Source organism: Cottoperca gobio, unplaced genomic scaffold, assembly GCF_900634415.1.
Source record: "Cottoperca gobio unplaced genomic scaffold, fCotGob3.1 fCotGob3_155arrow_ctg1, whole genome shotgun sequence".
Taxonomy (NCBI): Eukaryota; Metazoa; Chordata; class Actinopteri; order Perciformes; family Bovichtidae; genus Cottoperca; species Cottoperca gobio.
The window spans coordinates 304,845-319,659 of NW_021166812.1; the positions used below are offsets into that span (position 1 = coordinate 304,845).

Genomic DNA, 14,815 nt, shown 5'->3' on the forward strand with positions numbered 1-14,815 from the left:
AGAAACTATACATGTAGACAGAACGCAGTATAACCGGGCGTTGCATCACCCTAACAACAGAGTTATATTAATATTTACGAAACATTTAGTTGTAGCATTCCCAGCAGTACACTGTGCAGTGCCTCTCGGAGGCTGTGAGCCGGGGGTACCGCTCGTAGTTAGTGATCTGAAAGTGGCGGACAAACCCTTTTCCCGGCTGTGATTGGCTCGCTAGCGTCGGGGTTGGCCGTTCTCTTCTCACGATGTCTATCTTTTCTTGAAAGGTTTGTCTTGAAAATGGTGTTGTAATGATATCTGCGACCACATCGATCTCTTCTCCTCCTTCAGACATTGTGGGTTGAAAACAAACAGCTTGTAGAAATCTACACAAATTAGCTTGTTCAAAGTTTGCTAGCTCTGCATAGCTCTGCCTCTCAATAGTGCGTATCCAATCAAAAGACGTGCACGTGCTGACGTTATCGTAGGCCTGCTAGCTGGCCCCGGTGTCGCCAACTCGAAATCTGATTGGTTATTAACGCCATAGTTTCGTTTCCGTTCACTTTAAGCGACAGGCGCTGTTGCTTCTGAAGGCCTCAGGGCAGATCTCTTGGACCCTGGCAACACATCATGGCTGAAATATGATTGGATAAAAGCTCTAACATAAAGGCCAGACCTCCAAATCTCCATCTGAGGCTGGAAGCAGCGCAACCCAGAGGAAAGCTATGACATAAAGAGGATAGACTCTGGGGAATAATTTAATACATATTTGTGGAGAAAATATATAAAAGTTAAATGTATATTCTGATGATGTTTAGGCCAGCAGAGAAGGCCTTGCTGGCCCTGACGGCCCGCCACTGGTCCCACAACAGGGAAATGTACCTTGTTACAGCAAAAGAACATGAAATAAAGTGGCCAATACACAATAATTAAATAAAATTTTAAAGGTTGTTTAATTTTTATTGTACTATCAGTGAAGTTATTGTTATAGTGGAAACAACTTTATAATTATAAAAGCGTCAACATTAACACGTATTATAAATAAAGAAAAATGAAAAAGCATTCAGAACCCTCACAATTATTAAGTGGCCCTGTCTGGCAGGCTCATTAAATATTCAGGAGGGGTGTGGCCTGTCTGCTTGTTTACAAACTCAGTCAGCCAATCGGAGCGTCTGGATGACAGCAGAGAGACAGCCGAGCCAATCGGAGAGCAGAGCCTGAATCAGGTCAGAGAGATGTCCTCGAAGGTCACATGACTGACATCAGTGTTTACATTTAATGTGAGTCCCACTGCGGTAACATAAAGATCTACAATCTTCATAATTATCCTCATGAGGAACAGAAACATTTTAAATGTGTTCGCTGCATCTCGACCTCTCCCGTTTCTCTTAGTAAACATTTTCCTGATGAGTTTATGGTCTGGATCTCTAGTTTCAAGTCTTCTTCATCACATGATGTTCATTTAGAAAATCCTAGTAAAACAATTAATACAAAAGGCGTCGGGCACAACGGCTTATATACAGGCTGGGAGAGTCTGTCAGCTCCCCACTGGTTTTCCTCCTGGGTGTGTCTCGGTCACTAGTTTCAGCTCTGTGGAGTTCTGCATCTGGATCTTGTTCTTGCTGCTGTCGGACCGCGCTCTCAGAGTCGCTCGGTCACAGATCTGCGCAAGACCTCGCCTCAGCTCTTTGCGGATGTTGTCGCTGGACAGGACGTAGAGGATGGGGTTAACGGCGCTGTTGACGGTGGACAGGCCGAGCGAGATGGTGTAGGGCGTGTACATGTTCCTCTCGAGCAGACAGGTGCTGTCCTCCGCTGGGGGAAGTGGAAGATGACGGCACGGGCCAGCAGGATGATGTGGTACGGGGCAAAGCAGACCAGGAAGAGCACACCACCCGCCACTGCCAGCCATCGGACGCGCTCCTTCTGCTCCCGCCGCAGCCCCCGTGCTGCGCTGCACGTTGGCCAGGATGCCACGGTTCGTCACCATCAGCACTAGCAGCGGGATAAGGAAGCCAACGACGAAGCGGGCGTAGTTGAAGCCCGTCACCGTGGCGCTGCTTTGACTAGGCTCAAAGCAGCGGCATCCGGCCTCTGCGCCGTTGCCCTCCCTCATGGTGAAGACAGGGATGTGACCAACAGCAACCAGCAGCACGATGGCAAGAGCGATGAGGGCTGCGACACGCTGCCGCCGGAGACCACGGGACTCCACACTGTAGACGACGGCGACGTAGCGGTCGCAGGAGATGCAGCAGAGCAGGAAGATGCTGATGTACATGTTGTTGAAAAAGATGTAGCCCGTTAGCTTGCAGGCAGCCGAGCTCCACGGCCACCAATGACCTATGCTGACGTAGTGCGCCCACAGCGGCAGAGTGCCCAGGTAGGTGAGGTCACACAACGACAGGCTCCACAGGTACAACGCCCAGCACGTTCTTCCTGGACACCTGCAGCCAGGTGAGGTACACGGTCAGCAGGTTAGCGGGCAGCCCGACAGCCAGCACGCCACTGTACAGTAGCACCAGCGGCAGGCGGCCCTCGTCGTATGGAGGCTCGCACCCCGTCAAACTTGTGTTTTTCGTCAGAGAAATTGTCTCTGTCACCGGAAGCTCGTGCATGATGTCTATGGGGAGACAGAGCGACCAATCAGATTCAAGATCAGAAGAAACAGAAATAAAAGTCACAAAAATCTAAATTGAAGAGAAATTCTGATTTGGAGCTGCCTGCTCTGTTATCGTCGCTACGTTATTATTATCAACATTATCCTCTATGTTATTTTCTCTACGTTATCCTCTCTACAGCATCAATCTCATCGTCTAAGCCATCAACCTGTCTTTTAGACCCGATTCCAACTAAACTGTTTAAAGAAGTTTTACCCTTAATTAACACCCTCGTTATTAAATATGATCAACCTGTCTCTATTATCTGGCTACGTACCACAATCCTTTAAAGTAGCTGTAATAAAACCACTTCTTAAAAAGCCTGGTCTTGATCCAGAGGTTTTAGCCAACTATAGGCCGATATCTAACCTTCCCTTTCTCGCTAAGATCCTTGAGAAAGCAGTTGCAAAACAGTTATGTGATTTTTTTACATAATAATAGTTTATTTGAGGTTTTTCAATCTGGATTTAGAGTTCATCATAGCACAGAGACGGCACTGGTGAAAGTTACCAATGACCTTCTTTTGGCATCAGACAAAGGACTTGTCTCTGTTCTTGTCTTGTTAGACCTCAGTGCTGCTTTCCACACTGTTGATCAGGACATTCTACTGCAGAGACTGGAACATTGTGTTGGCATAAAAGGAACCGCACTAAGCTGGTTCAAGTCCTATTTATCTGAGCGATCTCAATTTGTACTTGTTAACGATAAATCCTCCATGACAGCCAAAGTCAGTCTTGGAGTTCCGCAGGGTTCTGTACTTGGACCGATTCTATTCACCTTATATATGCTTCCTTTGGGCAATATTATAAGGAACCACTCTATAAACTTTCATTGTTATGTGGATGATACCCAATTATATCCATCAATTAAACCAGATGAAACCAATCAATTGGCTAAACTTCAAGCCTTAAGGACATAAAAACTTGGATGTCTTGCAACGTTTTGATGTTAAACACAGACAAAACTGAAGTTATTATACTTGGCCCTAAACGCCTCCGAAACGCATTTTCTAATGACATAGAAGCTCTGGATGGCATTAATTTGGCCTCCAGCACCACTGTAAGGAATCTTGGCGTCATCTTTGATCAAGATCTGTCATTTAACTCCCACATAAAACAAATCTCAAGGACTGCCTTCTTTCATCTACGTAACACTGCAAAAATAAGACACATTCTCAAAATGATGCAGAAAAACTAGTCCATGCATTTGTTACTTCAAGGCTGGATTACTGCAACTCATTGTTATCAGGTTGTCCCAAAAAGTCGCTTAAGACTCTTCAGTTGATCCAAAATGCAGCGGCACGTGTATTGACAAGAAGAAGGAAAGGGGATCATATTACTCCTGTATTAGCTGCTCTGCACTGGCTCCCGGTAAAATACAGAATAGAATTCAAAATCCTTCTCCTGACTTACAAAGCAATTAATGGTCAGGCTCCAGCATATCTTAAAGATCTCATAGTACCTTATAAACCAACTAGAGCATTACGCTCCCAGACTGCAGGGTTACTCATCATCCGGGGGATCATCCCCGGAGTTTCTGTCTCTCATGTGGCAGGTTGCCACTGATAAAGTTTACGTCAGGATCATGAATCGTGGCTGCGCCTGCTGCCCTGGTCCTGCTGGACACCGGGAAGCCTTTTTGACATTTTCCTGGATTCATCCAAACTTTCTCTTTTCAACACAACATCATTTCTGTCAAATGTTGTATTTGTACTATGTTGTTTATTCTGTACACACGACATCTATTGCACGTCTGTCCGTCCTGGGAGAGGGATCCCTCCTCAGTTGCTCTCCTTGAGGTTTTCTTCCATTTTCCCCCTTTAATTATGGGGTTTCTTTAGGAAGTTTTTCCTTGTGCGATGCGAGGGTCTAAGGACAGAGGGTCTAAGGACAGAGGGTCTAAAGACAGAGGGTCTAAGGACAGAGGGTCTGAGGACAGAGGGTCTGAGGACAGAGGGTCTGAGGACAGAGGGTGTAAGGACAGAGGGTCTAAGGACAGAGGGTGTAAGGACAGAGGGTCTAAAGACAGAGGGTCTAAGGACAGAGGGTCTGAGGACAGAGGGTCTAAGGACAGAGGGTCTAAGGACAGAGGGTCTAAAGACAGAGGGTCTAAGGACAGAGGGTCTAAGGACAGAGGGTGTAAGGACAGAGGGTGTAAGGACAGAGGGTCTGAGGACAGAGGGTCTAAGGACAGAGGGTGTAAGGACAGAGGGTCTAAGGACAGAGTGTAAGGACAGAGGGTGTAGGACAGAGGGTCTAAGGACAGAGGGTCTAAGGACAGAGGGTGTAAGGACAGAGGGTCTAAGGACAGAGGGTCTAAGGACAGAGGGTGTAAGGACAGAGGGTGTCGTAACCTGTACAGTCTGTAAAGCACACTGAGACAAATGTATATTTGTGATATTGGGCTATACAAATAAATTTGATTTGATTTGATCCTCTCTACGTTATCTTCTCTGCATTATCCTGTATCCGGTAAAGTCAGTATTAATCATAAAGCCTGAAGACATGAATAATGAGCAGGAAACGCACAAAGAACTTCTGCTGATTATCAGACACAACACACATCTGACAGGAAGATGATCTGCAGTTGAGGTTCCTGTCTGACAGGAAACCCCGCCACAATAACGACTTTTGTCAGTTTGAAGACGCAGCATGAGTTTAACTGTGTAGTGGAAAACACGAGTCTCCAGGTTCAAACTCCTTCAGCTTTAGATAATTAAAACCATGTTAAGTGTTCCTATAATTCCTATATGTATGTGTGTGTGTGTATGTATATTATACAGTACATATTATATATATGTTATGTATATATATGTATATCTATATATATATATATTTGTATGTATATATATGGTAATATATAGATGTATATATATATATATATGTTAATAATATATATAGTATGTATGCCGTATATATATATGTATGTATGTACTGTATATGTTGTATGTCTGTCTCTATATTGTGTATGTATGGTATTATCTCTATCTGTATGTCTCTGTCTCTTATCTGTATAACTACTGTTCTAATATATCTGTCTCCTCTGTATCTATCTGGCTCTCTATCTGTCTGTCTGTCTCTCTGTCTCTCTATCTCTGTCTATCGTCCGGTCTCTCTCTCTGTCCTCTCTCTCTCATGCTCTCTCCCTCTCTCTCTCCTGCTGTCTCGGTTCCTCTCTCTGTCTCTCTCTCTCTCTCTGTCTCTCTCTCTCTCTCTGTGTCTCTCTCTCTCTCTCTCTCTCTGTCTCTCTCTCTCTGTCTCTGTCTCTCTCTCTCTGTCTCTGTCTCTCTCTGTCTCTGTCTCTCTCTCTCTGTCTCTGTCTGTCTCTCTCTCTGTCTTGTCTGTTCTCTCTCTCTCTCTCCTCTTCTGTCTCTCTCTGTCTCTCTTTCTCTCTCTCTCTTCTGTCTCTCTCTGTCTGTCTCTCTCTCTTGTCTCTCTCTCTCTCTCCTTTGTCTCTGTCTGTCTCTTCTCTCTCTCTCTGTCTCTGTCTGTCTCTCTGTCTCTGTCTGTCGTCTCTCTGCGTCTCTCTATATAATGTACATATATATGCGTGTATATGAATTATTGTAACGATATTGCACCGATACAATATCTATAGACACTGATGAAACCAGAAATAAATAAATTAAAGCAGCGAAGTCCTTTGTCTTATCACTCTCTCACACACACACACACACACACACACACACACACCACACACACACACACCACACAACTCTCTGTTTCCTGTATATGTAAGTATTTTGTTATAAATCGTTTTAATGTTATGACACCATGACTGTGATACGATGCAGAAAATAAAGGTATTATAGGACCACAGAAGTAAAAATATACACAATTTATCCGACTTATGCAAAAAAAAGTATTTTATAAATACAAATAGAATAGTGTAGAACAACATTAAGTGGCCTACTATGACTGTTTAAGTATTAGAAATTACATATTTCCACTGAGGAAATCAATGCAAACAGTAACATTAAAGAAATAATAGGGAGACATTATGTAGTAAATAAATGTGAAATATTGGAACATTTAAGTACTTTTGTATGGTAGTAATACTGTATTTATATATTTTAGGAGTAGTATTTATTATACTTGTTATAAAAAGCACTTTATTTTATTACATCTTAGTGTGCTATACAACCACTTTATTATTGTATAAAGGTGATATATTTAATGTTATAAAGCATCAGTAAATAATTTAGTGACAAGTTATTAGATAAATAACAGCATATACAGTATAAATAATAAGTGTTTTATAGCAGCAGACTGTGATATTAAAGTATAAATAAATAAAAACTCACCTTGCTGTTTGTGACTCCTCCGTGTGTCTCCTCTCTGTCTCTCCTTGTGTGTCTCCTCTCGTCTCCTCTGTGTGTCTCCTCTGTGTGACCCCTCTCTGTGTGTCTCCTCTCTGTTTCCTCTGTGTGTCTCCTCTGTGTGTCTCCTCTCTGTCTCCTCTGTGTGTCTCCTCTCTATGTCTCCGCCGTGTGTCTCCTCCGTGTGTTTCCTTTCTGTAACTCCTTTCTGTGACCCCTCTCTGTGTGTCTCCTCTCTGTCTCTCCTCTCTGTGTCTCTTCCGTGTGTTTCCTTTCTGTGACTCCTTTCTGTGACCCCTCTCTGTGTGTCTCCTCTCTGTGACTCCTCTCTGTGTGTCTCCTCCGTGTGTTTCCTTTCTGTAACTCCTTTCTGTGACTCCTCTCTGTGTGTCTCCTCTGCGTTCTGAGTGAAGTGACATCCCGTTGCGTTCACGTGACGAGCATCTTTAATTCATCACTTCATCATTTATTCATAAGTTTCTTCTCCTGGTGAAAGCATGACACAAAAACAACAGGAAGCGGTTTTTACTCTGAAACACAGTAAGCTGCTTTAGGTCTCCAGTACATTACATTCTAAGTCAACAACCAGTACAAACAACTGATCCACTGTCAGTACGTTAATACATTATGTCAGTACGTTAATACATTATGTTAGTACAATAGTACAATATGTCAGTACGATAGTACAATATGTCAGTACGTTAATACAATATGTCAGTACGATAGTACAATATGTCAGTACGTTAATACAATATGTCAGTACGATAGTACAATATGTCAGTACGACAGTATATTATGTCTGTACGATAGTACAATATGTTAATACAATATGTTAATACAATATGTTAGTACAATATGTTAGTACGATAGTACAATATGTCAGTACGATAGTACATTATGTCAGTACGACAGTATATTATGTCTGTACGATAGTACAATATGTTATAAGAGGAAGTCCTGTTAAGGTTCCTGAGAGGACGACTTCAGCAAGGAGGTGAGTGTTTCATCAGTGTGTACACTGTGTACTAGTACAGCCTACTATATTAAATGTATATTATTACAGAGTAATTTAATGAATGCATATTAACACATGACTTTGTACTAGTACACACTAATACCAGGGGCCGTGAACCTTTTGGTATATCACGTCTCCAAGTACTAAAACGTTATCAGTGTTCCCCTACCATTTCTGTGCCACAATGGAACCCCGCGCCCCCCTCTGATTTTTATGTATTTAATATTCACAACTCACTTTTCAATTGAACAGTGTGCTCTTTTATTAAACAAACTAACGTTTATGTTATTTATCTAATTATGTGCCGTTTCTGTGTCTACTGCACGGTTGTCAAACTCAAGGCCACATTATATCCGTCGCCCGCGAGAAAATAAATTCTCTGTCATAACTGGCCCGCGGGTTTTGGTAAATTAAATCAATGCATGGCACGACCACGGGAAAATACATATTTGAAGGACGTATCTAAATGTGTGAATGAAATGAAACTGCCCCGGGACAAACTGACGGGACTGACTGACAGACTACGGAACCTGCGATGTGATGAAAAGAGGGATTAGTGCAGGATGCGGGAGAAATGCAGCGGGAAACTTGCAGGTGAGCTGACGGTGTATCACTGCATCATACACCGGGAGCGCTGTGGTTGTAAAGCTCTGGAGATGGAACACTGTAAGTCTTTTCCTGAGGAGATCATTCTGAACACGCGCGGTGCATGGCCAGTCGAGGGAAATCTGAATAGATTGTTTTGAGTTGCGTGAGGAAATCTGAGCCTTTTTGGAAGCAAAGGGAAACCAGCACAGATTCTCTGGACGGTGTGAGCTGGCCTGTTTTGTGCGACATAACGAAGCATCTCAACTGTTAACCTGCAGCTTCAGGGCCGTGTGATCACGGACATGTATGATTGCAGTGAGAGCGTTCCAAAGCCGAGCTGCCTGTGGAGACTCTGATGCAGAAGAAACTTTGGTCACTACGTGTTTCCAAACGCTGACAAACATCTCCACCGCTGTGTTCCCCGACTGCGCATGAACTGCTCGCAATCCCGTTTGCAGTTGACGTGGAAACAGCACATGGTGGAACATCCAAACGGAGCTGATTGACCTCCATGTAACACACACACTCAAGGCAAAGTGTGACTCTGTGGGCGCTGCAGTTTCCAAGCTTCACCACCCCCGAAACGATGCCTTAATGTCGGCCTCCTGTAGTGAGTTGACACCCCTGGTCTACTGCTTGCGTTGCGCAGTTTTCTCCTCGCTGTTTCGCGAAGAGCAGGGCATAAAATAACTAAAATATATCCGCTGCTAAATGTTTTTTACGTTTAAAATGACACAGTATAATTATTTTATTACTTGTTAAACTGTTAAAAATGTCAGCTCAAAATTGTCTGCGACCATAACGCGTCATCGAAAGAGCCATAGGTTCCGACCCCTGCACTAATATATTAATGTATAACGATACACAGTAATGTGGTATTCATGTATATGAATACACTGACTGGGTACTAATACACAGTAATATAATGTATGTATGTATGTATAATACACATATTATATATAATGTATATTATTTCACAGAATATCAATGTATATTATTGTACTGTATTGTAATACAGTAATATATTTTGATTATACTAATACACAGTACTGTACTATATACTAGTACACAGTAATGTGCGTAATACTGTGTATTAGTACACAGTGACTGTGTACACACGACTAACGTGCCCCCCATGTTCAGGGATATTGCTGAGGGACCCTGAGCTCAGATCCAAGATGATTTCCAACCCGACCAACTTTAACCACGTGCCCCCATGGACCAGGATACGCATGCAGGTCCTCATGGACCCCCGCTGTAACTCCCCCTCTCTGCCCCCCCCCCCACCTCCTGCCGCATGTTCTCCTCCTCGCCTGCCCCCCCCCCCCCTGCTCGTCAATCACACTGACTCCTCCTCTCTTCTCCTCCTCTCTCCCCTGTTTCACCTCACTCACCCCCTCATCCCTCCTGATGCCTCAGTCTGTGACTTCACCCTCCCTTTCCCCCCGACCCGTCTCCCTCCCCCTCCTCCCTCACAACCCCTCATCTCTCCCCCCTCCAACTTTGACACGTCTATCACATGACCTCGGGTCGGCCGGCGCCTTCTTGCAGAAGACTCTTCCCTCCTCCTCCCAGAGCCTCCTGCAGCCTTCCTCCTCCTCCTCCTCTTCTCCCTCCACCTCCCTCTGGAAGGTTGGCCATCTTCTCTCTCTCTCCCTCACCCCTGCTCGCCCTCTCCTCCCCCACACTCCCACACGTCGTCAGTGTTCACACACATGTCCGGCTAAATACGAAGGTAGTTATTAGTTACATTAAGTATATTAAGGTGCGTTCAGGGCTCTATTAAGTAAACTTAGTATTGGCGAAGTAATATAACTTCATCATGTTTTCAAATGTAATCTACATGTTGTTTGGCTCACAAAACAACAAATCCTTAATCTGTAAAATCGAAACTACATCTCCCCTGAGCTTTGCTGACGAGCCTTCTGGGAGTTTGCAGTTGATTGAAAACAACATTACAATAAGAGAGCAGATTGTTAATACACCGCTGGGGGCGCTGACCATAATGTGGTAATATATTACTGTGTGTTGTGTGTGTGTGTGTGTGTGTGTGGTTGTGTGGTACAGAGTGTGATTCTCCTCTCAGGACGACCAATTAAAAGAGAAGCCCCGCCACTTTCCAGCATCTCCCGGCAACAAGGAGCAAGACTCACATCACACGCACAGCCTCAGGTACACACCATGTACCGTGCATTATGTGCCGTCTGTATTACTGTGGCTTTGATGTCATCTGTTACTGTTGTTTTTCATTGGTTCAGACTTTGGGGGCGGAGCTTCGTCTCACAGCACTCTTGAGGCCGACCAGGACCTGGACCGAGAGGTACTACAGGAGCAGAATTATTATTTATTATTGTTTCTTCAAAGAGTTAAAGAAACATGACACGTCCTCGTCCCCGAGAAACTATTACAAAGATTTAGAAGTTTTACAGGATGTAATATCAAACCTACAACACTGTTACCTGTCCTCTCTCTGCCTGCTCTCTCCTCTGCCTGTCTCTCTCTGCCTTTCTCTCTGTCTCCTGTCTCTCTCTCTCTCCTCTCTCTCTCTCTCTGCCTCTCTCTGTCCTCTCTCTGCCCCTCTCTCTCTCTGCCTGTCTATCTGTCTCTGTCTCTCTCTCTCTGCCTGCCGTCTCTCTGTCTCTGCCTGTCTTTCTGCCTGTGTCTCTGTCTCTCGTTCTCTCTGTCCTGTCCTCTCTCTCTGTCTCTCTCTCGTCGCCTGTCTCTCTCTCTCTGTCTCTCTCTGTTCTCTCTCTCTCCTTCTCTCGCTCTGCCTCTCTCTCTGTCTCTCTCTCTCCTGTCGCTCTCCTCTCTCTCTCCTACCCTCTCTCTGTCTCCTCGCTCTCTCTCTGCCTGTCTGTCTCTCGCACGGACTCTGACTCCACCAAACATTCTGACCCCCTCTAACAGCTCTACCCCAGCACCCCCCCAGTCCCAACTTCCCCCACCGCACCAGCTCCACCACTTGGACGGCTGGAGATGGATCCCCCTGAGGCCCTGCACACCCTGCTTATAAGAACAATTAGCTGAGACTGAAGTTTTAGATTTTTCCTTGATGATTTTATTGTGGCGGGTGAGTCTGCGCTTCCTGCTGCTTTTATTTTTGTAGTGACTATACCTCTGGGAAGCTCCGCCCCTGTTTTTAACAAACCCTGCCTCCTGCTGATGGCGCTGTGTTTGACCTTTAGTCCTGATTGGCATTGTGGGACCACTCCTTTATCTTCATTAATAACTTCCTGTTAGACTTTAGCGGGCCGTTAGCGGCTGAGCTAACAGACGGGAGGTCTCACTCTGAATGAGAAAACACTGTAGGAATTAATTATTCATTTAAAGTTTTGTTTAAATTTGCACATCATCATCATCGTTGTTGTTGTTGTAGGAGAAAATAATCTTTGTGTCAGTGATGATCTTTCCTGTTGCCTCCCCCAGGGCTGGGGGGGGGGCACACCACCTAACACTACTGCTCTGTTTCTTCCCAGAATCTCTATTAAAGGATCTTGTCACTTAAACATGTTAGCAGCCGAACAGAAACTCAATAAAATATTCTGAAGAGTCTGAGAGAGTTTATGTGGGGTGGGGGCTTTTACAGCTTATTTTAATTATATTTTTTCCTGTGAGAGAAGTCTGAATAAGAAATCCTTCATTTAGTCCCACACAGTGCGGGCCTTCAGTGATACAGCGGGATATTCAACTACATTAGCAGTGGGCCAAAGTAGGAAAATCACTGGGGGTTTGTGTGGGCCACACAATACAAATAACTTACAGTAGTTTATAGTGACACAAAAGTGCAACATGTTGCATCTTTAAAACCAGGAGACTGAGTTGTTTCCCAACAGGTCCATGTCCCTAATGTAGAAACAAAGATGAATATAATAAAACCGTATTCACCACATTACCCGTCTTTGCATTTACACTAAAAATGCATTACAATAACTCAGTGATGTATCCTATAGAACTACAAACAGACTTCTGTCCATGTTGAGCCTGTTTTCAGTCAGTGAGAGAACTTTTGGGGTTTTTTATAATCAGAACTCAGTTTTCACATTGAACAGGTTTTAATAATGTATGTTGTTTATGTGCACGTTTTCCGTGTTTACTTTGCGGGTTCACATTCTCCTCTGCTTCGCGAAGGGCACAAACACACACACACGACACGTGCGCACATCTTACAGTCAGTCATCGACGACCAGCGGAGGAGAGGAGAGGACTAAATAAAGCAGGGCTGCTATCTGGCTCTCTTGTTCCGTGCAAAAGCCACTGACTCCGTTAATGATCTAACGGTCCCGGTACTTTCCTCTTCCCGTTCCTCTGAGCCCACGGGACATCTGACAGAAAAACGAGCCGTGACTTTACCTGTAGTGTCCGCTTCACGTTGTATTCTTTCATCACGAAATACATTCTTCACGATAAACACACCAGTTTTTACTTGTTGCGGTGGCAAAGTAAATCATACGTGTCCGTCCATTCGCTCTGGAAGTGACGGTTTTTCAGAATCAACTCCTAGCTTTCTTTGTCTTGGAGAGAGACAATCTTTAAGCGTGTTGTTAGCGTGCCGAGCTAAGTAAAGATTGACTTTCTCTGTGGCCCGCCAACCCAGCTTGAGCTTTGACTGATGCCGATGGCAGTCGTTTTGGAGTGGGATGGAACACCTGCGTTTTCGCCGCATTTGATGTGAATTTGATTTGCAGGCAACGTCTACGGGCCAAAAAAAGTTCAGAAGGGCCGATCCGGCCCGCAGGCCCTAGTTGCATAGTACAACAGTCCTTATCATTCATCATTAGACGCCATGGGAATAGAAACATACATGTAGACAGAACCAGTATACCGGGCGTTGCAGTATGCACTCACCAACAACAGAGTTATTTAATATTTACGAAACATTTAGTTGTAGCATTCCCAGCATACAACTGTGCAGTGCCTCTCGGAGGCTGTGAGCCGGGGGTCACCGCTCGTAGTTAGTGATCTAAAGTGGCGGACAACCCCTTTTTTCCCGGCTGTGATTGGCTCGCTAGCGTCGGGGTTGGCCGTTCTCTCTTCTCACTATGTCTATCTTTTCTTGAAAGGTTTGTCTTAAAATGGTGTTGTAATGATATCTGCGACCCGACATCGATCTCTTCTCCTCCTTCAGACTTGTGGGTTAAACAAACAGCTTGTAAAATCTACACAAATTAGCTTGTTCAAAGTTTGCTAGCTCTGCATAGCTCTGCCTCTCAATAGTGCGTATCCAATCAAAAGACGTGCACGTGCTGACTTATCGTAGCCTGCTAGCTGGCCCCGGGTCCGCCAACTCGAAATCTATTGGTTATTAACGCCATAGTTTCGTTTCCGTTCACTTTAAGCGACAGGCGCTGTTGCTTCGAGGCCCTCACCAGATCTCTTGGACCTGGCCAACACATCATGCTGAATTTGATTGGATAAAAGCTCTAACATAAGGCCGACCCCTCCAAATCTCCATCTAGGCTGGAAGCAGCGGCAACCCAGATGGAAAGCTGACATATAAAGAGGATAGACTCTGGGGAATACATTTAATACATATTTGTGGAAAAAATATATAAATTAAATGTATATTCTGATGATGTTTAGGGCCAGCAGAGAGGCCTTGCTTGGCCCGCCCTGGGCCCGCCACTGGTTCCCACACAGGGAAATGTACCTTGTTACGCAAAGAACATGAAATAAAGTGGCCAACTACAATAATTAAATAAATTTTTAAAGGTTGTTTAATTTTTTATTGTACTATCAGTGAGTTATTGTTATAGTGGAACAACCTTTATAATTATAAAAGCGTCAACTTTAACCGTATTATAATAAAGAAAAATGAAAAAGCATTCAGAACCCTCACATTATTAAGTGGCCCTGTCTGTCAGCTTTCATAAATAATTCAGGAGGGGTGTGGCCTGTCTGCTTGTTTACAAACTCAGTCAGCCAATCTGGAGCGTCTGGATGACATCAGAGAGACAGCCGACCAATCGAGAGCAAGCCTGAATCAGGTCAGAGAGATGTCCTCGAAGGTCACATGACTGACATCAGTGTTTTACATTTAATGTGAGTCCCACTGCGGTAACATAAATCTACAATCTCAAATTATCCTCATGAGAACAAAACATTTTAAATGTGTTCGCTGCATCTCGACCTCTCCCTTTCTCTTAGTAAACATTTTCCTGATGAGTTTATGGTCTGGATCTCTAGTTTTCAAGTCTTCTTCATCACATGATGTTCATTAGAAAATCCGTAAAACAATTAATACAAAGCGTCGGGCACAACGGC

General features: G+C 44.2%; 1 protein-coding gene across 1 annotated transcript; it reads right to left on the reverse strand.

Moving 5' to 3' along the window:
- Positions 1–946: 946 nt before the first annotated feature.
- On the reverse strand, positions 947–2,591 carry LOC115004608 (probable G-protein coupled receptor 132). Its single transcript, XM_029426285.1, is given in 4 exon segments — positions 947–1,783; positions 1,786–1,920; positions 1,922–2,392; positions 2,394–2,591. Coding segments are annotated over 4 exon segments (1,074 nt in total). The 3' UTR covers positions 947–1,513.
- Positions 2,592–14,815: the final 12,224 nt, after the last annotated feature.